General features: G+C 26.8%; 1 protein-coding gene and 2 non-coding genes across 5 annotated transcripts; 2 read left to right on the forward strand and 1 right to left on the reverse strand.

The window, feature by feature from the left end:
* On the forward strand, positions 1-21,102 carry LOC100569014. 3 transcript variants are annotated; one of them, XM_016805967.2, is made up of 29 exons: positions 2-230; positions 427-590; positions 1,195-1,395; positions 1,694-1,902; positions 2,109-2,278; positions 2,351-2,535; positions 3,443-3,760; positions 4,099-4,332; positions 5,611-5,781; positions 12,355-12,489; positions 12,878-13,020; positions 13,785-14,034; positions 14,247-14,459; positions 14,584-14,770; positions 15,436-15,565; positions 15,902-16,078; positions 16,183-16,331; positions 16,401-16,513; positions 16,592-16,745; positions 16,839-16,960; positions 17,399-17,523; positions 18,175-18,313; positions 18,382-18,500; positions 18,587-18,742; positions 19,076-19,203; positions 19,833-20,009; positions 20,140-20,267; positions 20,747-20,861; positions 20,948-21,102. In XM_016805967.2, the coding sequence occupies exons 1-29, from the start codon at positions 182-184 to the stop codon at positions 21,022-21,024; spliced, it is 4,638 nt and encodes a 1,545-aa protein (XP_016661456.2). In that variant the 5' UTR covers positions 2-181; the 3' UTR covers positions 21,025-21,102. The 3 variants fall into 3 exon arrangements, with proteins under 3 accessions (XP_029343154.1, XP_016661457.2, XP_016661456.2); XM_029487294.1 differs by lacking the exon at positions 18,587-18,742 and having other exon boundaries at positions 1-230; XM_016805968.2 differs by lacking the exon at positions 20,948-21,102 and having other exon boundaries at positions 1-230; positions 20,140-20,272; positions 20,747-20,855.
* Positions 21,103-22,753: 1,651 nt separating this feature from the next.
* TRNAR-UCG lies at positions 22,754-22,826 on the forward strand. The gene has a single exon. It is a non-coding gene; the product is annotated as a tRNA-Arg (tRNA).
* A 3,998-nt stretch (positions 22,827-26,824) lies between these two features.
* TRNAR-UCG lies at positions 26,825-26,897 on the reverse strand. Its single transcript has one exon. It is a non-coding gene; the product is annotated as a tRNA-Arg (tRNA).
* Between the last annotated feature and the right edge of the window lie 958 nt (positions 26,898-27,855).

Here is a 27,855-nt window from a genome sequence, read left to right on the forward strand (position 1 = left end):
TTTTCATCAATTGATTTTAATGTCTATTTACGTTTTTATTTCCATGACAACTACCTACGACATATTTCTAAACAAAATCATAACAGGTAGTTAGGTAAAAGTACGTTGCTCCGGCCTGATAGTATAAACGATCGTACGCGGATTGGCATAAACGAATGGAGACCAGACACATGTTTTAAAAATGTCTGTTCATGCATCATTAGTTTTTACTATTTTAGTAATAGTATTAGGTAAGTCGATTATTTAAATTAAGAACAAAAGTGAATAATTTATAACTATAAATTATGATTTTAATTTAATACAATGTTCAATAATTGTTTTTATTTAAATGCAATTTTTATTTCTCAAATATATTATACTCTAAACTAAATGTTCACCTTAAAACTATATGATTGCAATAATTTATATTATAATATTTACATTTAGTCAACCCTATAACAGCGACTGATGAAATATATATATCACCATTCATCTATGACGTACAAAATAATACTGATACAGTAATTCATATAAAAGGATTGGTATCTACAGTGGACACGATAAAATCAATTACATGCAATGTAATGGATTTGGATTCCCAAATCATTATGGTAATACAATTTATTTAATAGAATATAGTATATACGAAAAATGGAAATAAATAAATCTTTTATATTATCACTTATCAGTTATCAGTAGGTACCTAGTTATCTAAAGTCAGAACTTTTTAGCGCCTATTTAAAAACAAAACCCGTTCTGCACACTTTTTCTGAATATTTTCCAATCTTGTAAATAATCAGTTGTATTAGAGGGGCAAAGTTATAAACTTTAGTTAAGTTATAAACAATTCTTGGAAAATATAAAAATTTTAAGCTACACATTTTTTAAATACATATTGCATTTTCGTATTTACATGACGTACTGTACACTAAAATATGGTCATATTGGATCCAAATTCCAACGAATCGAGTGAAGAATATTATTAAACCTTATATGTTTAAAGTGTAAAAAAGTAATAGACAATAGTAGTAATTACAAAACACTTACTGCTGTATGTTAATTAACAAACTTAATGAACATATTCATATTACCTATATCTGAATATTTCAAGGTAAAATTATAAGGTATTGGAGTTTCAAAAATTATGGGATTTACTTTAAATCGAATTTTAAAATTTGATATCTTAAAAATGTATCATTATTTCTGTTATTATAGAAAACTGATATAAATTTAAGTGACACGTTTACGATATTGGCACGATTCGAAAATCCAACAACTTTAGGTGCTTTTAAGATACAATGTTCAAAATTCAGTTCCCTTATGAACTTTAACGGTAATTTTTTACTTGTTAATAGTCTACATTTGATAATCGGAAACGTTGAACCAAATACAATAAAACTAGGAGAAAGTGTTTCAGTAAGTATATATACAGTAATGCATATTCAGTCAGTGGCGGATCCAGGGGGCAAAGGTGGTATTTGCCCCCCCCCCCTTCAACTCGCCGTAGTTTCCCTTTGTTTTACTACTATGTTTAGCCAATTTTTGTACTTTTTCTACTCTTTCCCCCCCCCCAAAAAAAAAAAAAAAAATGAGCCTTGGATCCACCACTGTATTCAGTTTCTCACAAAAACTATAGGTACCTACATCACGCTATTACTTGCACCTTAATATACTATATAATAATAAATTATCTTTTTTCATACAAATTCCGTAGTTCAAACTGGAAATATTTAACTTGAGTGAGCCTGTTCCTTTATTATGTCATTTAACTGATGGAGAAGATTATATAATTTTACCAACAAACTCGATCAATGGAAATAAACTTTCCACATGGATTACATGCCCTGAATATAAACTTAATAGAGCCGCTGAATACCAAATAACAGTAGTATATTCAACGGATGCAATTGATGCAATGTTAAGGTATGATAAAAATAAGTTTATAAAATTAATTTTTTAATAATTGTATATTATATTAATTATTTATTTATTTTATTTATTGATAAACGTTTATCAGAATACGTGAAAAATACCTTTATATAGATAATGAATATAATATAGATACAATATACATTTATACTACTTACCTACAACTTTATATTTATTTTATAAGTTATCTTATTCTCTAGTTCGAACAACTTTAAAGTAGTGACGGTTCAGGCCGATCGTACAAAGGTACTGAAATCTGGATTTACTAAAGATTTGAGAACTATTTGGTTTCAATTTGATCAAAATGTAGAAGGGCCAGATTCGTGTGAGGTCATATTCACGCCAATCACATTAAATCAAATCGGCCACGGTATAATTAACATATATAATTTCTGATAATTGAACTTTTAAGGTGTTAATAATATTATTTTAATTTGTATAGATGCTGTTTGTTGGTTTTCTTCAGATCATTTAACAGTACTCCTTGGAAATGTGAAAACCATTAAAGATAACAAACTTCATATTCAATTTTCTTCAAACAATAATATAAGGAGTTACCGGTCGTGGCCGAATTTGAGTACAGCTATGTTAAATATTGAAATAACTGTACCAATAATTCCTTCTGAGGTGATTAATTTGTTTAAGCTCAAAATCAAAGTTTTTATTAAATAGGTTAAAATTTAACATTTATATGCACAAATCCGGATTAAACTAACATATTAAATTGAATATAGTTACCTAATGTAATGCAACATATTTCTAATTTATTTATGATTTGATCTATTATAGACATCAGTGTGTAAATAGTTCTTTTCATAAAAGTGATGTTCTGTAACTTGTAAGTTGAAAAGTTTAATTTGGCTAATTCCGCGGAGTAGGAAGCTTAGGACCAGCTAAAGTATAATAAAATAAAATAAAAATTATGTTACAAACCACATATTCATAAATAATTGTTTTTTATTAATAATTCATAATTCAATTGCCCTGAATATTTAATATTATAAGAATGGAAATATTTTATTTAAATGTAGGTATGTAGGTTAAAATTGTAATTGGTTCAAGTTATATTATGTACCTATATTATGTTGTACATGAATACATTGTACGTAGTATATTATAGAATATGTATATTTTTTTTTATTGATCATTAAATCTAGGTCATTAGTACAAGGGTTTTGTGTTAGGTTAGCTGTTATTTACATTATATTTTTAAAATTAAATTATACAATTCTGTTCTCTTTAAGAATAAAATTAAGTTGTTTGTGTCCTGTGGGTTTGGTCCAAGTGTTTGGCAGATTTGTACATTATGTATAATAACTAATAAGTAGCTACATTATTATCTACAGGCCAACAACCTGATACCGGTATGAATGTATAATATTATTATTTATTATTTTATTCGAATAAATGTTTTTGTAATCATTCACACTAATCTGTAGACTCAAAATTATTATTTAAATAATACACATATGCATAATTTGTTGGTGATTACAAATTACAATAACAATAACACTAAGTACAAATATGTTGATAGGTTACATTGCCGGTATATTGGCTGAACGGACCTCGACAATTCTGTAATGTTGACGATGGCGTCATCCTTGGAACTCAATCTTCCGATCAACCTGTATATGATTGTACTGGTTCTCAAGTCATAAGTGTGTCTACATCTGGTTCACCTATGCTCAGGTTTAGTCCAATATTAAGCTTTAATGACCTATCAAACTCTGCACACATGTCAATAGACGAGTCTTCACAGCGATCATCTTTAGTGAGGAACAGTGTCAGAGGTCTTGTGATAATGATAAATCAAAAAAACTTCACAAATAGTATTTGTTTAAACAGTGCTTTGGTAATTTTTATAAAAACTAATATATGAATATTTCGCCGCAGCAGCAAAGAAGGTCGTATCTCCGTTTTCACAATTTTTTTTTCTTTTTCAAGTTGTCATAACTTGTGTAGTTTTCGCGAAGACTAACGTTTAACTGCATTTTATTGTATAGAATGTCTTTTATTGTTTTATGCTACTATAAGTTTCTCGGGAACTACACAAAAACAGTTATGATAACTTGAAAAAAAAATTGTGAAAACAGAGATACGATCTTCTTTGCTGCGGTGGGTGATTTGATGTACCGTGGTTCAGTGGATGGTAGTTAATTTACGTATTTAATTAATCGCACAATTCCTCAGATGTTGCCGTACGTAGAATATACTTTAGAATTGTCGGGAACAAATATTTTGAACCAATCAGGCTTGAAAAGTCAATTCAAATTCAAATTAATCGAAATCCATGGCATTAAATCCAAACCAAAATTGAAAATAATGGCACTTCCAATCATTGCAATCGGATCTGAAGCTATATTTGAAACAATGTTATATCCAGTTTGCGGAGACCCAATCGAGGACGATTATAATAATTTACAAGTAAAATGTATTTTTCAAAAATGTCTTATTAAATATAAACACAATATATTAAAATATATCAAATACAAAAGGAAAACGGTTAACTCACTCCCTTCTGCTGTTTAATAGGTTTGCATTGTACCTATTATAATGGTCAATACATTGCGTACCTATGTGAATTTAATGATAAATCATAGTAAAAGAATCTGAGCGAAGGAGATGGATGAATCAGCATCTAATTTTAAGAACAATATTTTATGTTGTATTATATTAATCTTATTTTAATAGTATTTTTTTTTAAATTCGGTAGGTTGAACAAATTCTTGACGTAAATTTCAGATTTATAAGTCAATATACCGTAGAATGATGTGATTATAATTTATAAATATATAATATAGCATGGTTTAATAAATAACTTAATACAAGTTTAAATATTTTGAACATTTCATTATGCATAAAAAATTAGTAATAAATAGATAAAGTTTGAACTTTTCAAGTCTCTACGATTAATATTTTTAATTAAATGCCAAGTACTATAGTCGTATTTATCAAATTAATGAGGACGTTTTGATTACAATTAAAATAATTTTTTACTATATTTTTACAAGTTGCTTACTTCTATTATAGGTATCTAGCTTAATTATTTTGTGCGTATGTACCTACCTAACATAATAACATGTGTTGTGATCGTGATTGTTTCATAAATAATCTTTTCGTTCTAATAATGTATTTCTGAAGACAACATACACTGAATTCCTAGTGTTCTTTATAGTTTATTATGGCTTGTACCTATATGAACTGATCATAATAAAGTAATGTTATTATTTTCGTTTTACTGCACGTAACTGATTCCTTAAAAATTATTATTGTTTTGGATTTTCAATTCCTCAAGTATGGCTTCAGATTTTATCTTTTAATTAAGCTAGTAAATTTATTTATTCAAATGGGTAACTGAATTTTATCATTTTATATTTTTTTTTATAAAATATTGTCTGAGGTCACTTAAATTCGTTAAATCACGCCTATATATACCTAACCTAACGAATAACGGAATATGGCATAATATTCAATACATTTATGTATAGACTGAGTAACGTACATTTGTATTCAGGCGTTAAACTTTGTCGAGTTATTTTCCAAACAAATTATCATAACATATATCTACCTATAGGTATATCTTATTTTTTGTGTTTATCGGTAGATTGTAGGTACGTGCCTTTTTAAATATAAATACTCATTTTTTTAAATGTTTGTAACTAAAACATTGTATTGATGAAATATATTTCTGTACCTATGTAGTATAGTTGGTATATTATAACCGAAAACAGTAAATACAATATCATCGGAGTGAATGGTCCAGTACTGATATTAGATACTAAAGGACTAACTCGAGGCAACAATTATACAATCGGTTGTGAATTGCATAATGACATCGTTTTCCTAGAAAAAAAAACTACAGCAATGGCCAAGGTAAATCTATATTATCATAATACAAGTACTTATTTAATTTCCCGTACATCTACAATTGTATTTAAAATATTTAAAAATGTACTATAAGTATTAACACTTTTCAGCCATCTATCTGTGCTAGTACGTATTTAATGTGTAAAAGTGTAAAAGTCGATCAGCCCCCCCCCACCAAAAAAAAAAATCCTGGCTACGCCACTGCAAAACCTAATGTCAACACATAATTCTTAAGTCCTACGCTTTTTTTTTTTTTTTATTAAAACATATAAATTTTAATCTATCATACATAAATAAACAATAAGCAATAAGCAACGTAGATGACAAAAGATTAAGAACCATCACACAAGACCCAGAAAATAATCGTACAGACCGTAGGTTTCTAGACTGTAAATACTCAGACCGTATTTTCACAGAATGTAGAAACCCCGAATTTCACAAACCGTATAGTTCCAGACTGTATTTCACCGGAAAAATAAATACACCGACCGTATAGTTCCCGACCGTAGTATTACAGAATTTGTTTTTTGTAAATCGTATAATTCCAGACCGTATAATTTCCGAATTTGATAATTTTCATACCATACTTTTACCGACCGTAAAAATCCGGAAATTCACAAACCGTATAATACCAGACCGTATTTCACTGAAAAAAAATATAATCACGCAAAACGTATAGTAACCGACGGTAGGATTACAGAAAAAATTATTAATGTTGGTGATTATTATTTATAATTGATACACAACCCTGGAAAAAACAGTGACAGCGATGGTTATTCTTGAAGTATAAGAGGAGCGGGACAAAAATAATTAGATTTTCAAAATACTTCCTCGTAAAATCTTGAATTTTAACCTTATTCATAGTAGAATGACCTTAGCTGTAACACAGACATATTATGAATGTACTGTGCTCACTGATTAGAGACCTAAAATACTTGTCTGATATTAGAAAGATATAGGTAATGCTGATGCAGGGTTTTTTTTCGCGTCTGAACTTAATTTAGTTAAGTATTAGTGCAGTTTAAAAATTTGCATATAGCGCAAGGCCAGACATTTTTGACTGACGATAAGAAATGAGACTCAGCTAGGTGCGCAGTTTACATTATACAAAGTAGGTAGGTAATAACTAGGGTTAAGTACCAGGCCATATTTAGGGGGGGGGGGGTCAAGTGTACCTAGGGATGCCCAAACTAAATTTAATTTCGATATATCACAACAACCAATATCGTTAGCCATATTCGTTCGTTTTTGAATTACAACAAAATAAGAAAATCACTACATGAGAAATCGAGTGATCCATTGTTGTAAAAATATGAACTTCAAACGCTGATAAAAATTTAATTTGACTTTCTTGTAGACAAGTTTTTTTTGGTAAAGGTAGACTAACTTATTAGGAATCTTGTATTACATTATCAAATATTAGATTTAAACAGAAACATTTTTATGAATTTCTAACTAAAAATAATTTGCAAAATTTCGTGATTTTTACGCAATTTTGACAAGATATGAACTTTAAATGCTTATAAAAGAAAATTGTGACTAAGGATTTTTAATATTTTTCATCTGCCTTTGAAACAATACATTAGGAGCCTTCTATTAAATGTTCAAGGTTTGTTACCAAACATATAAAATGTTATTGATATTTATAGAAAAAAAAACGTATACAATTGGAAACTGAAAATGTCCCTAAACAGTTCAAAACAAGTCAAAATATTTTGAAAATATTAAGGTGTATAAAAAATGCTGATATAAACATTCGGTCAAAATTTGATGTATCTACTGTAATTTGTTTTACAGTTACATCAAAAATCGATTTTGCGTAAAAATTCCCGTACAGTGAAATCTCCTTGTAAAATGCAATACGGGAAATATTTTTGTGTGGAGGGAAAATAGGCGGATAACGACTGTGTAATATCCCCGTGATGTGCAGTACGGACGTACGGTATAATCAGTGTCCTCTAAGCGGAAAATTCCAGCTTGAACATGGTGTAATTACCGTGGGAAAAAAAACGAACGTAAAGCCGAATATTTAAAAACATTTATTATTGATGTTGAACAAATTTGTCATATTAATAATATTAATTACAATATTTATGATAATATGACAGTATTATATTGTTATACGTATAGGTACCTACATAGTTTGATTAATATAATACCCTACTATGGTGTACGATACAAAATACAATGTACGGTTATGTTATTACTTATTGTATTCAAGAGTGACATATTATAATAAATTATTTATTGTTGACTGTTGTTATTATGATATTTAATTATGACTTGTGAAGTTTTGTGGCATAGACGCATAGTAATATAATTATCTGGGTGTAAATTATGAGATGTAGGAATTTTAAGATGTAGGTACAGAATTGTAATTGGAATTCAAAAATTTAGGCACAATGCACAGTTATAATACATAAATGGATGTTTTATAGATATGTGATATACATTATACATACTATAGTTACTGACAGTATGGATAACAGTGGGAAAATGGTCCAACAGTGGTCAAAAATGCAGTCTTAAGCATTACAATAAATTACACAAATAAATGACAACAATAGTTGATTGATAAATTGATAATATTAATGACATCAAGAAGTCAGTTCTTTTTAGGAAATTGAATTAGGCTCCTATGAATAATTATATAATAATTCAATTTTAAAAATATAATTAAAATCAATAATACCTAGCGACCTTCTGCAAAATCTTTTTTATCAGCCCTTACCAGTGTTAGGTAAAATAGCCAATAGGTAGGTAGTACCTACCTAATCATGTAGACAAAATAAAATATACATCTCATTTATTTTAGATTTCTGTAGTTTAAACTCATGGTACTTTTTCTTACTTTGCTTTTACTTATTTTTATAACCATTTTCCAATTCAAATATGCTCTACTATCTAATAGACTGCTAGAGATTTAAACTGAAAAACCATTAAGTAGGTACATTTTTCAATTGATTTTTTGATTTTTTTCTAGAAATATTGGTTTTCTAGTATTCTAGGTAAGTACCTACCTATCCCTTATCAGTAATGAACAAATTTATATTATGTAAATTTATTTACTTTTATTAGAATAAGAAATATAAATAAATTAAACAAATGTGATAGCACAATATGTTATTTTAATATTATGTAATAGGTATTACAAAATACAAATTTCATGTAGGTATTTAAAATAAATAATAATACCATTGTACTGTACCAAACAATTTGTACACCAAATGAGCCAGTTGTCTAAATGGTGCATCTAAGGTATTTGGTGATTTATACCCACCACCATTATCTTACTAGCTTTTATTATTATATACACACAATATATGATGACCTACCTATATTATAGGACATTAAGAGCTAAGACCTAACCATATATTTTATTTTTATTATAATATTTCCATATTTCCATACATTTTTTGTTACAATTACATATAAATCTGTTTCTTACATCTTACCTATAATGTTAATATTGAATACAGACTATAGACTATAGAGTAATGCTAGCTGATTACAGTTATAATTATGTGTATGCCTTGAGATAATTGGTAAATAAAACTTAAAAGAATGAGGCACCTATATTCTCAGTTATTTTAAATCATAATATAAATAAAATCCATAGCAATATAATATTTAATTTATTTATAAGTTAGGTATATGGCAATGTCATTCTATAAAGAAAAACTTCTGAGCAACAATTAGTATAATATTATTTTCTAGTTAATACCATTTTCAGTAATTTTGTTAATCCCTAATGTTAACACTTAATAATATTATACTATTCATTTCTTATCATAATAATTATTATAATATAAGTATCTATTAAAATAAATAATAGTATAAAAAAAATATGATTATGTCAAATTAATATTTTATTAGGTAGGTGAATAAACTATTTTTTGCATATTTATGCTTTACTGCTTTGGATAAATTATTAATTCACAAATAAATATACAATAATTAAATAAATATAAATACCTACATCTGCAAGTGTACATTATATACAATTACAATAGATAAGTAAGTAGGAACCTAATATAAAGTACAAACATTATTCAGTCTGACTATTATTATATAATAGATAATAATAGATAGGACTTCTATCCATATCTTCTTCGACCTTCCTATCACTCTCTTTCCTTCTACATATATTTGGATATTACCATAGCCACTCTGGCACTCTCACTCCTTCCAAGTCATTTATCATCATAATTCATAACAGACTATCTCGACCTATTTTCCCTCATTTTATCTACAATTGGAGCTACAGAGGACAGAGCTACAACTCCCATAGTCCCTTCATAATATAGTAACTACCTATTTTTTCCATAAGTATTGGATTCAAAAAAAAAAAAAAAATAAGATAAATGTTTTCTAAAACTTTCCAACCTTACCTATATTTATTAGTTAAACCATTATCAACTTTTAATTTTCAAATAACAACCTATTCTAAAGTTTTCATAAATGTATTATTATTTTTAATGAATTTCCACATAAACGTTTTTCATTAGTATCTACGTTAGTGAGATACAGATCTTCAAATTGGGTTGTCTTAAAAAATAAAATATTAAAATTTTATACGGTCTAGGATAATTGCGTGGCCAGGATTTTTGTTTGGGGGGGCTGATAATGTGTTTGCATAGAGTTTTGGTTATTTTCTTAAAATTAACGCCACTGGTGTGGGACTATACAAGACTATATACGGCTCACAACAACAAAATTCTATAATCATAGTACACAATATTTTTCTAGCAAAATATGGTCTAGAACTAAACGGTTTGTGAATTTCTGGGTTTTTACGGTCGGTGAAAATACGGTTTTCAAATTTTCAAATTCCGGAATTATACGTTCTGGGACTATACGGTCCGCGCATTATTCTTGTCTACAAGAATACGGTCGGAATATTTACATTCTGGACATCTACGGTCGGTAGAAATACGGTTTATATATTTTATTTTCCGGAAAAAAAACGGCTGTGGCATTACGGTGAGCTATTTATTTTTTCCGGATTTTTACGGTCTATACAATTACATTTTAATTCCGGAATTATACGGTCGGTAATATAACTTTCCGGAATTATACTGCCCCCGTATAATAAAGGTGAATTTGGGAGGGGGCATGGGTCCCTTGTGCACCATTAATACGCCCCTAAAATTGCATTGTTCTCTAATATACGGCTACTATTTAATGTAGTTTACCTGAACAGAAGTCTGACATGTCAACATATTATAATAATTATAGTAAAGATCGTAGCAGATTAACAATAAAAATATGTAAAACAAAAACATTAGATAAAGCTTTAAAGAATATTGATAAAACATTGTGCGTATATAAAAAAATTATTTTACCTCAAGTCAAGTACGTCATTCCATATCGTAAATTTTAAACAATTGAAATCACATTGTAACTGGTAAATTATTATTTATAAATATGACGTATAGACGAATAGTTATATTATATGGGTCGTCGTTTTGCGTACTATTAAAGCTTATCAGTTTCATGAATATCCCTCGAGAACAATATTTTCTATATTGAGCAATAAATTATTATTGTTTTTGACCCAGGCGTAGTTTTTTGTAGTTACCTAAATCGAACTCTGCGAAGGGAATTAGCGAATTGTAGCTTACCTTATGTAGGTATTTATAATATAATTTAATAGTTTTGAATGTTTAATCAAATGCCCTAACAATTTAAGTTATGAAGATCGATTGGCAATTGACGTTGATGTCATGTTGCCTATATGAAACTCCTTTTAAATATCGTTATAATATTGCATGACGTGTTCTCATTGTTTTGATATAAAAAGACACTGCGGGAAGTCTGGAAACCGCTAATTTATTATGGATTAAAATTTTAAATAGGTATACCTAATTTATTAACTCTATTTGTCTATATACAGTCTTATAGATCTGTGATCTTCAATTAAAATTTTTATTCATTATTTATAAAACAATTTTAACACCATTAATTTTTAATAATTTTAAAACAAATACAATTTTATAAATAATTGAAAACAATATGATTAAAATAGCGGGTGTGTGGATGTCGCTCTGCTGTACAATAGGTTACAAGTGTTCAATGTTTAATGGATTGTATTAAACTTTAATTCAATGATATAATATATCATTGTATAAGAAAAACGATTCTGAGCGGAGATGGTTTTTCAGTCTGGATTTTTATATTTTTATTATTTATTATAGACTGCAAGTTAAATTAATATTATAATATTATTATTATTAATTCGTTGCTATGGTGATAAGCAAAGCGTTAGAAATTAAAATCCCATTTTTAGCGGTTTTTCGTCATTTGTCGGTAGTTTTTTTCGTGGCATTGAATAACTATTGAGAAAAATGACCTCTCTAAAGTACCATCTTGATTCAATTTGCTAAAAGATAAGGTACTATACATTGAAATCGAAACACTCCTGCTGGTAGAAAATTTGTATACAGGATAAAAAAAAAAAATAAACACCATTGTAAAACCACTAGCTTCCTCGCCCCGCTCAGAATCTAAAATACATATATATAAATACTTATAAAATATAAATACTTACATAATATTATAATATTTACAATGATATAGGATGAAATCCAATTTGGAATTGAATCATTTGATGCAAAAACAATTATTGTGCCACAGCAAATTGTGGTTGGGTTTGGTCGATCCATTCACTTAAAGATAAGACATCAAAATTATGTCACAATGAGAGATATACAAGTATGTTAAAAACTGTTGTTTTAAATTTAACTTTCCAGTCCTCCACAAAGACGTATACACATGTACAGTCAACTCGCGATATAACGAATTTCAAGGGACCGAGAAAAAAATTCGTTATATCGAAAGTTCGTTACATCGAAATTATATTAAACCGCGATATTTTCAAGGGACCGGTAGTTTTATTCGTTATATCAAGATTTTCGTTATATCGATATTCGTTATATCGCGAGTTGACTGTATATATAATTAAATTAATTCAGTTTTCCTTTGATTTTTCAATAAAACATTTTTATATATTTTATATTCATATCTATACGTATGCATACATTTTTGTAGTAATAATTATTATACCACAGCTTGCTAGTACCTACCTATTTGTGTGTTATAGTATAAATGGCTTTGCAAAACAACTAATGGTGATGATTGTTTAATTGTTGGAAATTATCCTGCGCTAAAAGAAGCTATGGATGAAAAGTCATCATCAACATCGTCAGAATTAATAATCCGTGAATTAACATTGCAGCCAGGAAGGTATTTCATTTATTTAAAAATTAAAATAACTTTTTGTAGCTTTTATGCATGTCAGATTTAATATTATTGATTTACTAGTGATTTATATAAATTTATTACTTTTTGTAACATAAACATCCGAACGCTTTAGAAGTAATGTTTTATTTAAATTTTAAACTACATGAAAAATATTCACAAATATTGTAAAATGTGAAAACAAAGCTTTTTTATTTCCTGGGAAATATTCACCTTTTTATAGGCTTATAGTCGACTAATAAGACTAAAGAAAACTGGTATCGTATTATAATTATAGAAGATTCTATTTTAGCATTCAAATGATGATTCATAAATCATAATAGAGTTCAATACACAACAATAAAATAAAATTAATATTATAATATATTAATATGCTATAGTTTAGGAAAATATAATTATGCACGCATCACATTATAATATTATAGTTAAACACATAAAATACTTAAATTGTTCGTTATACTTGTATATATTTTTTTTCCAAAATATATTATTAAACCCACAGCACGTAACTTTAAATAATTCACCTAATTTAAAAGCATTCGCTTCGGCCGTAGCTGTAAAATTCTATTGTCTTGGTGTTGCTACGGAAGTATCGGTAAATTGTGTGAGGCTCCCATTGTGTCGTTACCGCCGCAGTGTGTGTGGACCTTTATACTATCATAGGTAATAATATTACGTATACCATGTAATTTTGGATTTAATTTAGTCTTATTTGATTGTAATTTTAATTACAAAAAATTATCATTTAGGTATTACTTTGTGGTTCAAATATCATTAGGCGGCGTTACGATTGACTCAGCTGTATCTGTGGTTGTGGTTACTTATGAATCTGGTCCACATATAATGTTTTATTGGCCAGATGGAGATTTCAGCCCAAGTACAATCCCTGGAAGTAGTATTGTAATGGCCGCTACTGTATCCTTATTAACTGCCAATTGCTTAACTACTTGGACAACGTCATCAGATTCTGGATACAGCTATTTAACGTCAAAATATATGGTAGGTAAATACTAAATACCTATAACAACAAAATACAATTTTTTCTTCTAATTTTATTTACCCATAATAAGTATAATAAATAGTACAAACTACAATTAGTATTGAATTCGCTGTGTACATAATATTTTATTTAATATAAACAGATTATATTTTATAAATCGTTTAACAGCTCTTAATTAATAATATTTGAGTGTACATTACTTAATATATAGGGTGGAAAAAATAAAGTCATTAGAGAATTTATGCCTGGTCGAAACGAAACATTTTCACGTGATATTCGCATTGCAGTAACATTGCCAAATAAAATTAACCAAAATACAGATTACTTACTGAAACTTAATGTCCACTGTGCTTCTTTGAAGCATTCAATGTTTGGAGTAGTACCGGTTTCAATAGTTGCTCCACCACGACCATTCAAATTAGAAGTACGTGTTTTTATTAACTATATTTTAGATGTAACGTAATTAGACCAATAAATTACACGTTATAGTATAATTATATAACATTATGAGTTTACGACCTATATAAATTTGTATTATTAATCATCAGGTAACGCCAAAAGAAGGAATTGGTATTTTTACTAAGTTCAAATTTTACACCGATACTGCATATGATAGAAAATCTAGTCACCCAATCCGATATAGTTTTGGATTTTATCTACCAATATTTACATCCGTTCCAATATACTTTTACACATCAACTTTTAGGTTACAAACAGAAACAATTCTCCCGTCAAGTTAGTAAAATTATTGTATATGTAGAATGTAGATCGTAACGCAGTGGCGTAATTACAGGGGTATGGGGTGTTTAGGGACACTGGTGATATATCACCCTTTAAAGTCTTTAGATTCTGAATAGGAGCGAAGAACAGTTTAAATGAATATCATTTTTAATTTTAATACCTATATAATATAACTTTTAAGACTTAAAAATACATAATATTTAAATTAAATAACACATAAAAATGATGAAATGATAAATGTGTAATTATTACAGTTTTACGTATATTTATTGTATCATATTAGTTTTTTTTTATTTGTAAAATGTTGTCAATATTATTATAAAAGCCGACTGGCATTAATTAATAAAAATATAAATATAAAAATGCTTTAAGCACCAATCGTTGTACCTACAGTAAACAATAAATAACTCTAGTCTAGTAATCTCTACGCATAAACATAAAAATAAAAAATCAACGTCATGTTTTAAGTAAAATCATTGTTCATATAACTAAATCTCACCTAAATATAAGATATTAAATTAACAAATAAGGTGGAATAGAGTTCCTTGACAAATGTACGCACCGAAGGAAATCGTAAATACGCCACTGGGTCATAAGCAGTAATTTATGTGTGTGTTTTTATAAAGCCAAGAGAGTTAATTCTTTTTCTTATCATACAGTAAATTTGGATACAATATCAAGGATTAAAACTATTTTAAAAGTATGCAATGTTTACGATAGTTGTAGTACGATTGAAGGTCCAGAAATATCTGTCCATCATCCAACACAGGTTTCAGATGAAGATATAACGTAAGATTAATTTTATAATAATATAATATTCCATGGTTTAACTTATATAAGTCATTCTGTTTAATCAAATCCTGCAGGGTTCGTAACTCTGTAGTATAGTACAAAAGGACGTTCCCTTCAACTTTCTATTGCGCGACCATGTCTATTATTATTTATTTTACAACACAATTATTGTTTATTGTATACAAAATACCTATACAGGTTGTAAAATATATTTTCTACTCGTATTTTCAGTAAAACAAAAAAGTTAGATTGTAAAAACATAACTTTTTTGATTTGAACCGATATAACTGAATAGGTATAATAATTTATAGTTATAATAATATTTTCATGTAGGTTCTTTGTACAAAAATACAGTCGAATGTTAATGAAACAAATGCTAACTGAATCGGAAGCATATTTATTCACATATATGACAACATTAAAAACTCTCAAAACTGAAGTATATGAAAAAACGTCCAATGAACTATTTAATGTTATTTCAACGCATATCAATAACAACATCATAGAAAGGTATACCCACTATTGTTTTCATTTTTTTTTCTATGAATTTTCAAAATATTATTTAATAAGAAACAATACTATTATTAATTATTATGTATAAAAAAATTGTATAGCGTGTCCTACGGGATAGAATACATTCCATTTGGTCTGGCACTTTTAGATTCAATTTCTCGTACGTTTTTTGTACTTCCAAAGTTTAATAATATAATTGTTTCACAATCGTTAGTATCATTACGAGATCGGATATACGCAAGAATAATAGGTACAGCATTTTTGTAATAACTAAACTAATAGAGAGCTTACATAAAAATGTATTATTATATTTGTACAGCCTACGATAATGCACCAACGTCAAATTCTGTAAATAACATGAGATACATAATAAAAAATGTGAATTCTAATATGCATAATATTTACTCGCAAACAGAGATAAACACCGAAGTGGTACGTTAATTTAAATATATAGCAGACGATTATAATAAATTCCGACGGAAGTCTGTATTATATTATGTCGATTATTAGGTGAAATCATTTTTACAAATCTCAGAAATCGTTATTCTAAACAAGGACGATGGACCTGATGGATTAAATGAAAAGAAAAAATTGATTGATAGTGTTGAAAATTATGCTAAACACGTTTGTTTGACATTAAACGAAGAACAAGAAATATATGTGGGTTAGTTAAAAGAGAAATAAATGTTCAACATTTTATTAAGAATGTTTATTAAAATGATAAATATGTATTTCTATTTTAAATTGTAATATATAGGATCATTAGTTGGAAGTTTTAGCGTACGTCAAGTAAGCGGAGTCAGTTCAATAGAACCTTATATTGTGATGCCTAATTGTAATTCGGATTTCCACAAAAAATGTATCAAACAAAAATCTAAGGTAATTTTTTTTATACATCATTATTTTTCTATCTTTTCTATTTTTCTATCTTTTATCTTATATTTCAAAAATTAATCTCGTAAATATTTCATGTATATATTTTCATTAGCGTCCAGTATATTTTACTATGAATAATGAATATTATGATAGATTATATTAAATATACCTATACAAGTAATACAGTTTTAAAATTATTTAATGGTTAAAAATAATCTAAATCAGATTTTATAGTTGATTAAATACTTTATAAAAAAACTACTTTAAACATTCATAGTAGCTATATATATATAAGTGTGTGTTTAATGACTTTGTATATCAAAAATAAAATGTAAATTTGGTACAAGTGAAAATTCTTTTTTTCAGAATTTTCTAAATATTATATTTACTTCCTGTAATAATGTAATAATAATTAAATAATGTATTTTGTTTTAAATTTAGGTTATGATCAATAAAAACATTTTTTTATCTCATAGAACTGAGTTTCCATTATGTTTTATGGGTTTTCACTTCTATGACGACTTTTTCACCCAAGTGTATGGTAATAAAGGGCAATTTCTTAAAAGGTAAAAATAGTAATATTAATAGTAATAGTAATAGTAATAGTAATATTAATATAATACATATTATCACATGTATTACTATTTAGTATTTAGAAACTATATTATCATAGTTATTATACTATCATAGACTCATAGAATTGATATATTTATCAAATTGCATATTATTTAATTTGGTTAATCTTTGTCAACTGTGGCCATTAGATTTTTAATTACAAATCAAAAACATTAAACACTATTTTAGTTTAACATTGGCTTCTTGCTTCTCATTATCGTAGCCACTAAGTCGCAGGTGTTGGATTACGGCATTCAATTAAAAAATGTTTGATTGTAAGATGGATTATAATATGCATTATTCCCTGCAAACGTCTGGATACTGGTAATTTACTAATTTCCCTAAGAACCGCCGTGAAGTATTGATTGATGGGTGATAGCTGGATTGCTCTGTGTTCGGAGCCCGTTGATAGAAAATAAAATGTCCCTTATCAAACTTACCTATTCATATTATATTCATAACGTGTAGTTATATTTACAGGAATATTAATACGTATAATTAATAATACATTATACGAATGTCGACTGTCGTATGCTTACTCCGAATATGTTACCTATTCATAGTAATATTATTTGAAAGTTATCTCATGTATTTTTATTCAGGCATAGCGGATTATATGGATTTCATATTATGAAGATGAATAATAGAAAATCTAGCTATGAAAGTGTAGTATCAAAACCATCGAATATATTAAATTTGATAGAAATTCCATTACAATCGACAACTGATACCCAACTAGAAGTATTAAACGATAATTTAATAACTTAATTACCTACCTAATTACTTAAATCAATGCTGCACATTTTTAGTGTAGATATTGGAACGGTGTATTAGGTTGGACTAATGAAGGATGTAAGTTTCTTGGTGTCATCACAAAATCATCTAATCAATTTGCTACTTGTGAATGTCCGGCATTCAAATATTACGGGTAAGTTAAACTATGATATAAATCAATCTCGAAGGTATAACTAATATTACAGGTTAATTTCAAATCACAATATCACATTTTTTCAGAATATTTTCTATAGACGTAACAAATATTTTATTCGATAATTCTGTATCGGATTCAACACACAATACAGTCGTATATGATAATAAAAATAAGAACCAATTTTTCAATAATTCTTCGATTACTCAAAGATCTCTTTCTGATATATGTGTAGCTTTCAAGTAAGAAATATTATAACTATAAATACTATCTAAAATCCTAATTATAAACATTAAATTGTCTTGAATAATATTCATTTTTTAATCATGTATTCATCATGGTATTCGTGGAATTTTATAATGTAATATTATATACATTTTTTTTTGTCATAATTAAAAACTATTAAAATACTAGTGTACTGTATAGAATACGGAATTTAAAAAAGTAGAAGGTACCTAGGTATTTGTGTGTCCATTCTACTGTCTTAAGCTTTTAATTAAACAATTACATTTTGTATAAAATATGTATTTAAATACATATCCAAGAATAAAAATTGTTTGTACCCATGTTAACAGAGTAAATGGGGATCCTGCTGATTTGTATGATCAGAATCTTAGGGATTTAGAAAATTCTTTAAGTCGACAACTGACAGAAAAAATTATATCGCTTTCTTCAGTTTTGAAAGAATTGAAATTGATTATGAGTAAGTTTTTTTAATTTAATAATGTAAGAATTACATTACCTAAATATAATTCAAGAAATTAATGCTAAATATTGTAATGCATTATAATTGATATACATTAACTTATTAAGTTATATAACTGGATTGACCAGTCATTTAATCTACATTTCTGAATCATCAACCATAATTATAACAAGTTACAAGTTAAAATGTCTTATAGCGGAGCCTTAATTATGATGAATTATATTGTAGGTATTTAAATATTTCACAAAATACTATTAATTTATTATCTTACGATATTTTATTAGTTTTTCGAAATTTGTAAAATATTCTTATAAATTTATAACTAGAACATTTTAAATTTGTTAACTGTTCATATTATATAGTAATTTATCAATATTATAATTTACTTAAATAAGTACTTTAAATTGTAAATACTTAAATACAAAAATAATAATTTGAATTCATGTTTTTTTCATTATAACTAGGTACCTACCTAAAGTATTTGCACACATTATAAATGTCGTAATTCGCAATCGTAATGTACAATTATATAGTTTTGTGCACGATTATGTCACGATACCATATTATAATTAATATTTATTTAAAAAATAATTTAGGATTCAATATATTTTTAATAATTATTGTAGGTGAACCGATGTATATAACTTTACATTTAATACAAAATGTAAATATTACTACGGATGAATCTATTCACGACCTTGTTAAAAAACTAGCTGATGGATCTTTAATTGTATATGACTTGCATAGATTTAGGTTATATGTGCCAGAACAACCATTACGAATTATCCAGCCACGTAGCTTAGGTAAAAATTAATATAATTACTTTTTTATAATATATTATATAAAATTAGGAACAAAATTCATAATTCTTTAACACAAAAAACATGATTTTTTATATTTATATTTAACAAAAAAATATATGTATTTTTTTAGAGTTTAGCGAAACGGGAAAAAATATTGCTTTGTTCTTCGCCATATTTGTTGCTTTTCTCGCCTGTTTTGTGTTTGGTTCAATATTATTCAAACGGCATCAACTTCTTACCGAAATTTCAGACGTTCAAGTAAAGTAAAAAGAAATGCATTATAGTTTAGATCCTTCGTATAATTTAATTTAATATTTATGAGATAAACCAATTACATTTTTGTTTAACTTTAACTATTTGTCTATTTATATAAACTAAGATATAAGGTACCTATACCTATCTATACAAATATTAAAATAATCCACCTAAATAAGAACAATGAAAAATTTACAATTCCTCATGTTTCGTCAATGGAAATACTAAATAGTGGATGAAACTGAGTTTATACATACAAATAAAAAGGATTAAAATAATTGGTTTTAGTAGTAAAATATATTATAATGTAATTTTGTGTGCAGTATATAGAAATTAACTTCGTGGATGAGAGTTTGAACACCTAACCCCCTCCCCCCTCCATTACATAAACGGTACTGTTTGTGTGAATACATAATATTCAAATAGGAGTTATGTATTACTAATGATTTTTGCATAAAATACTAAAAAAATAATTTTTTCAGCAAAATGTAAGAAAAATAGATCCTATAAGACGACCAAAGTATAAGAAATTGGAATCCACTGAATTAATTGAACAAAATACATCCTCAGAACAAAGATTTCGCCATTTTAATAACAGTAAATGAAAATTATTTATAGTACCTAGTAAAATATAAAATAATCTGCTATTTATAAAACTATAACTATTATTTTATAATTTTCAGATGTAGAACTTTCAGACTCTGGTATTACTCTACATTCTGATAGAACACAAATCAATTTACTACAGCAACTTCATTAGATTATAAGTTGTATACTGATGATAAATTATGTTTTGTAAAAATAGTTGTAAATAATTATAATTAGGTATTAATATTAATATTTTATGCCTTTTAGTTTTTACATACCAGCTATGTGGACATGTACTATACTATTATGTATCTATCCAGCAAAGTGTCACGAGCATTTTTAATTTAAGAGCAAATATTTAAGCTGTTTCTAAATGATAATGCGTACTGCATGTATCTATAATCAATGATAATTAATATGTTATAAATTGCATTTTATTTCATCCCCTGTTCAGAGCCGTACGGCAACCATCCCTTGCCAAATCGCAGCTTTTTATTTTCAGTAGGTATATACCGCTCAGACAGTTCGCTAACAAATGAAGATCGTGATAAATAAAATGTACCGATCGATAGCATTTTTTCAACTTTCAGAGACATATAAAAAATGTAATAAAACATTTTTTAAAAAAAACCATAGAAGTCCTGCTGTATAGTATTGTGTCTAATCATTGAGTAACTGAGAAATGAATGTGTTTAATTTGAATTCAATGGTAAATCATTGTACCTAACTATACTACCTACACGAAAAACGAATCTTAGCGTAGATCGTCTTCTAAGGATATTTTATAATAAAATTATACTGCTATTTGTATAATTAATTTTTTTTTTTAAATATATGACAAACTGAACTAATTTTACCAAAATTAATCGTTTATATACCTATTATAAGTATGCCTAGTGGGCAGTGACTAGTAATTACTAATTATTATATCATATAATATAAATACCTATACGTATATACCACAGAACGTTGTGAATAGGTCCGTAATATAAAAAGTTTGAAATTAATTTAAATATAAAAAATTTCGATGTGTATAGTAATTACTATTACGCCTATACTTATAAGTATACTATAGTGGTGAAAAGTGACGGTTGCCATTAAATAATATTATTTAAATTACAACAAAATAACTAAAAACTTATTTTTTGGGATTTCGTCCAAATTGGAACCTCAAATGTCTATAACTATAAGAAAACCATTTTCAAGCCAAAGGTAAAATTTTAAATTGTATTAAACTCAAACTAAAAATAATTTGTACATTTCCGTGATTATTTGACGAATTTTGTCAATATTTTAACTTTTATAACGCTCATAAAAACATTGTGTTGTTATGTATTTTCTTTAAATTTATTGCTATAAAAACAACTTATCTTGTGTTACATTTTAAGTTGTTTTACTCAAAAACAAAAATGTTTTCATAGGTTTTTTTTTTCAAAAGTAATTAACAATCTGTATTCATACTAGACACAATAAGAAAATGTGATAAAGGTTAATGAACATGTCATGAGATTTTGTTGAAAGAAGCATTGATAGCACTCATACTTCATAGGTTAGGTTTAAAATTTCCATACATATTATTTATTTTTGAATAATAATAAAAAAAAATCAATTTTATCGAATTCTGGTTTTGAATAAAAATTTTTATTTTTTAACTTCAAAGTACTATCTAGAACAGGTTTTGTACTACCCTAATCCTAAAGTTGAATAAATCGAAGCATTTTTTTTACTATAAATGTGTTTTCAGAAACAACAAAATACGCATTTTTTTAAGCTAATAAGCGTATTCATTGCTCCGTTCAGAATTTAAAAAAACACATAATGCTAAAAGAAATTATATTCATCGTTACACTCTGAATTGAATACACCCTTAAAACCGGTAGGGTTAAACAAAACAACATATAGACCGTGTGGCCTAATGGATAAGGCGTCGGACTTCGGATCCGAAGATTGCAGGTTCGAGTCCTGTCACGGTCGTCAAATATTTGTTATTGCCAAACAATATTTATTTACGCTAAACAAATACTGTTTTCACTTACATATTTTATAAATTTTGAAGCTTCATTTAATTTTTATTCCAGCACATTTTTTTCAACATTTTTAATACATATTTTACTAAACGTAATTAATTACATAATATTATGTAATATGTTGTAACCACGACCACTTATTGGTCAGCTCTTTGAAATAGGTATAATAACAAAATAGAATTACTGTTCGCAAATTTTTAACTCATAACTATCATACCTATACATCAATATTATAATGTTAATAATTATAATAATAATAATATTATTGGTATGCATACGTGATAAAAGCTATATTTTCAAATTCCAGTTTCTTTAATAATTTAATTCATTACATAGAATATACAAGTTGCCTGACAATGGAAAAAAAAATAGGCCTGCTCAAATTTTGGAACCTTATTGAAAAAAAACCCAAAAACCGACACTATAGATTAATGCTGTAGTAAGACAAGCTAAAATCGAATCAGAGTACCTTACAACCGCGTTTTAAATTCTCTTATACACGGGTAATAATATTATAAAGACGTTATCATTAAACGAACACGATTTTATGGTTATTAAATAAATGTAGAGCCCGGATTTATATGCAATTAAAAAAAGTCCCTAATAAGCCTCCCCCAACTTCGGTTGTAGCCCCCCCCTGTCATAATTACTATAGTCCTACCAACGGTATATTTAAAGAAAATTTAACTTGAATTTGTATCTAAAATAATTAATAATTAAAAATAATTTTAATCATTTAATTAATTACCTCAGTAACACTTTTAGATTCTGAGTGGAACGATGAATGTATTGATTTTACAATGATGTGTGTTTTTTTTTTTTTTTAATTTTTTAATTTTTTTTTTTTTGTGTCTGTCATCACCTTTTAGGACAGAAAAAGTGCTTCAATTTTCTTCAACAGTATCTTTTCTGATAGGAAAGTGAATCTAGTTGATACTTTGAGGGGTCAAAAGTAAAATTTTCCAATAGTTTTCAAAAGCGCCGTGAAAAACAAAAGAAAAATTAAGGAAAAACGGGAATACTCAAAATCTGTTTTCGAGAAAATTTTTTTTGGTTTTTGGTGTAACTTTAAAACGAATGACTGTAAATACATGACATTTTCACTGGTTGTTTATGTTTCCATTTTCTACCGATATTTTCATGATAAAATTTTCAAAATATTTTGGTTTGTTTGAGCTGTTTACGGATAATTTCAGTTTCCAATTTAATTAGCTTTTTTTTCTATGAATGTCAATAAAACTTTATTTGTTGAGTAAAAATACTTGAAAATTTAATACAAGGCTCCTACTATATTGTTACAATGAGATTTGAAAAATATTAAAAATCCTTAGTCGCAGTTTTTTTTTTATTAGCATTTAAAGTTCAAAAATTGACAAAATATGTAAAAATCACGAAAATTAGCAAATTATTTTTAGTTAATAATTCGTAAAAATTTTTCTTTTTAGAACTAAGATTTTAAAATGTAATACAAGATTCCTTATAGGATAATCTACCTTTATCAAAAAAAAAATGTCTAAGAAACTCAAATTAAATTTTTATGAGCGTTTTAAATTCATATTTTTACAACATTTGGTATTTACTCGATTTCTTACGTAACGATTGTCTTATTTTGTTGTAATTAAAAAACGAATGACTGTAGAAACTTGAAAATTTCACTGAATGTTTATGTTAGCATTTTATATATACGATAAAATTTTGAAAATAATTTGACTCTTTTTGAGCTGTTTACGGACATTGTAAGTTTTAAATTTTTTTAGTTTTTTTTTCTATAAATATCAATAAAGTTTTATCTATACATTGTTACAATAGCAGTTGAAAAATATACATATATACATAGGTACAATTATCTTTTATAAGCATTTGAAGTTGAAATTTTGACAAAATTTATCAACTTTAAAATTGAATAATTATTTTGTAGTTAAAAATTTATAAAATGTTCAACTTTTATATCTAAGGATTGAAAATTTTAAAAAATATTCCACGTAAATATTTAATTCTGTTACCAAAAATTCTAAAAAATACATAAGCACAGTTTATTTTTATAGTCATTTTAAGTTCAAATTTGAACAAAAGTACATATTAAAAAACCTGGAATTACTATTTTAGTTATTTTGTTTTGATTGTATAATATTATTTGTGGGTACTTGAAACTTCTAAAGTATACTATTATATATCTATGATAGTACCACGGTTTGTTGTTGATGTATAACGCGTTACCTAATGGATATTGTGATATGATTAATTTGGAATTTATTATTGATACCTATTATAGGGCAATTTTTTTTTAATACTATAGATAAGTATACCTATAATAGGTATGTCTAATACCTAGACTGACAAACCATCTCCGCTCAGAATCGTTTTTCTTATACAGTGATATTATATCATTGAATTCAAATTTAATACTATCCATTATACAGTGACCCACTTGTAACCTACTGTACAGCAGAGCGACATCCACTTACCCACCTTTTTTTTTTTTTGTTTTTCCCGGCGCAATGCACAAACTAGATTCACTTTCCTATCAAACAAGATACTGCAGTTGAAAACCGAAGCATTATTTCAACTATACTTATCGAGTAAACAGACACAATTAAAAAAAAACACATCATTGTAAAATCAAAACATTCATCGCTCCGTCCAGGATCTAAAATTTTAAAGTTAAAATGTTTTCAAATAGGTTATATAACTTATAGGTAAAAATATAGGTTATAGCATAAAAAGTATCAAAATATTCCTAAATTTTATTATTTATACCTATATAGAAAATCTTTATACACACATTTGGTGTACAATTTCAAGAATCTAGGTCCTATAGGTTTTTGTTTTTGAATTCTACCAAAAAAACAAATTGATTTGCCAAATACTGGTTTTGCTTAAAAATTCCCATTTTTCATAAAAAAAATTTTTCTATTATTTTGAAAATTTCAATGAATTAAATATTAATCTTAAATATATGTAATAATAACTAACCATTAATATTTAATTGAATATATAGGTATCCCGACCTATAGTGGGGATCGTGTAACTTTTAAATTTTTTTCGTTTCTTATTTTAGGGATAAACAAAGTGTTAGAAAAATAAAATATTTGTACCCATCCCAAAAATACATATTTACATAGGGTGATCAAATATATTGGAGGGCTGCAAAAACAATTCATAATAATAAAAAAAAAACACTATAACCTATGCATGAAATACAAATAATTCTGAGGGGGCTAATATTCACATTGGGGAGGGGGGGCAAGCGCCCTAGCCATACCTGTGCATATTTATGTTAAATAACCATAGCACGCTACTCGATATTTTTCCTCTGCAATCAAAATCTATGAATCATAACTCATATAAGTATACGTTTTAATAAGACGTAACCATAACAATGAAAACCTTAAGAAATTACGGTCAGAAACATTTTATCGTGTATCTAGCTCAAAAAGATATTTATGTTAAAACACACATTGTAAAATCAATACATGATGAGCTCCACTCAGAATCTAAAATTTGAATTCTCTAAGTTGAAAAGAATTAGTAAAATGTTATAGGTAACTTAACAAAAAAACAGTAACATATATCTTATTTTATTTTCGTTATACCTATCTATACTTGATCTTTAACTTTATATAATGTTTGTTAAGGCATAAATTCAATAACTTGGTAAAATGACCAAACAGGTAAATAAATATTGATAATGTATAAAAATATTCCTTTATACATGATACTTATCTTTTAGAGTATTCCTACAAAAAAATCTGGTCAAGCACTACAATGTATTCAGTAATTCAATATAAAAAAAAGCATTTTTGAAATATTAACCAAAAACAACTTAGTTTTAATTCTAAAATATTAATAAAGAATGTAGATAGTATTTTGTATATTGTGGACAATGTTTTTTTAATATGAAATATAAAATAACTAAAAATTACAATTGGCAGTAAAAAAATTTTTCGACCGTGACAGGACTCGAACCTGCAATCTTCGGATTCGAAGTCCGACGCCTTATCCATTAGGCCACACGGTCTATGGAAAATTGGGTGGAAACCGATATATTTAACACGAGGGTGTTATATGAGAAACTTATGGACTACCCTTAAAATAATAATGATATATTGTATTTATTATATATATTATTAATATTTTCTCAATATTTTTTATATTACATTATTTACTTAAAGTATAAAGTATACCTAAACTGAATGTTCTAACTGAAAAAAAAAACATTTATTTTAAATGTTTTCTGTTCATTTGTACTGAAAATAAATACCTACCTATATAATTATACGAATACATAACCATTTTAAATTGATTACAATATTTAAAACTTGTTAGGATTTTATATGATCAACCGATCAGGAGTTAAACTGTTAAAGCGTCACAGAATTGCAACTTACAAGGGTACAGTACTACCATGTACTACACTGTACCTACAATCTACATCTACATATTATATTTTGAGCGTTCTATGTAATTTTTTCCATACTTGTTCATTAATTTGTTAAACCATTGAACCGACAAATTGTTCACGAAATATTATTTGCTTTTGTTAATAAGGTAGCCTACAGGTAGCAAAACTATCCATATTATATCAAATCATAATGCCTAGTGCCAACATATAATATAATATTATATTTATTACATTTAATTAAATAAGTACCTACAAATATAGGTAGGCGTATAAATTATTATGTTTTTATTTCTTAGGATTTAATTTCACAGGTTTTTAAAATTAAAAGTTATACAAATATATTATAAATCAATAAAATTAAATATAACTAAACAATATTATAAGGAATAAACATATTTCTCTTAAGAATTAGGGCTCCATTGGCAATCATTAAAGATAAATAGTTTTTTTTAATGCTTAGATACATATATAATATAATAAAAAAATTATCAATAGGAACATAAATTACGCTTCCCTCATGACTTTAAATACATTGCACAAAACGTGTAGTATTATGTAATAATTAATAATTTGT

Source organism: Acyrthosiphon pisum, chromosome A1 (genome assembly GCF_005508785.2).
Source record: "Acyrthosiphon pisum isolate AL4f chromosome A1, pea_aphid_22Mar2018_4r6ur, whole genome shotgun sequence".
Classification (NCBI taxonomy): domain Eukaryota; kingdom Metazoa; phylum Arthropoda; class Insecta; order Hemiptera; family Aphididae; genus Acyrthosiphon; species Acyrthosiphon pisum.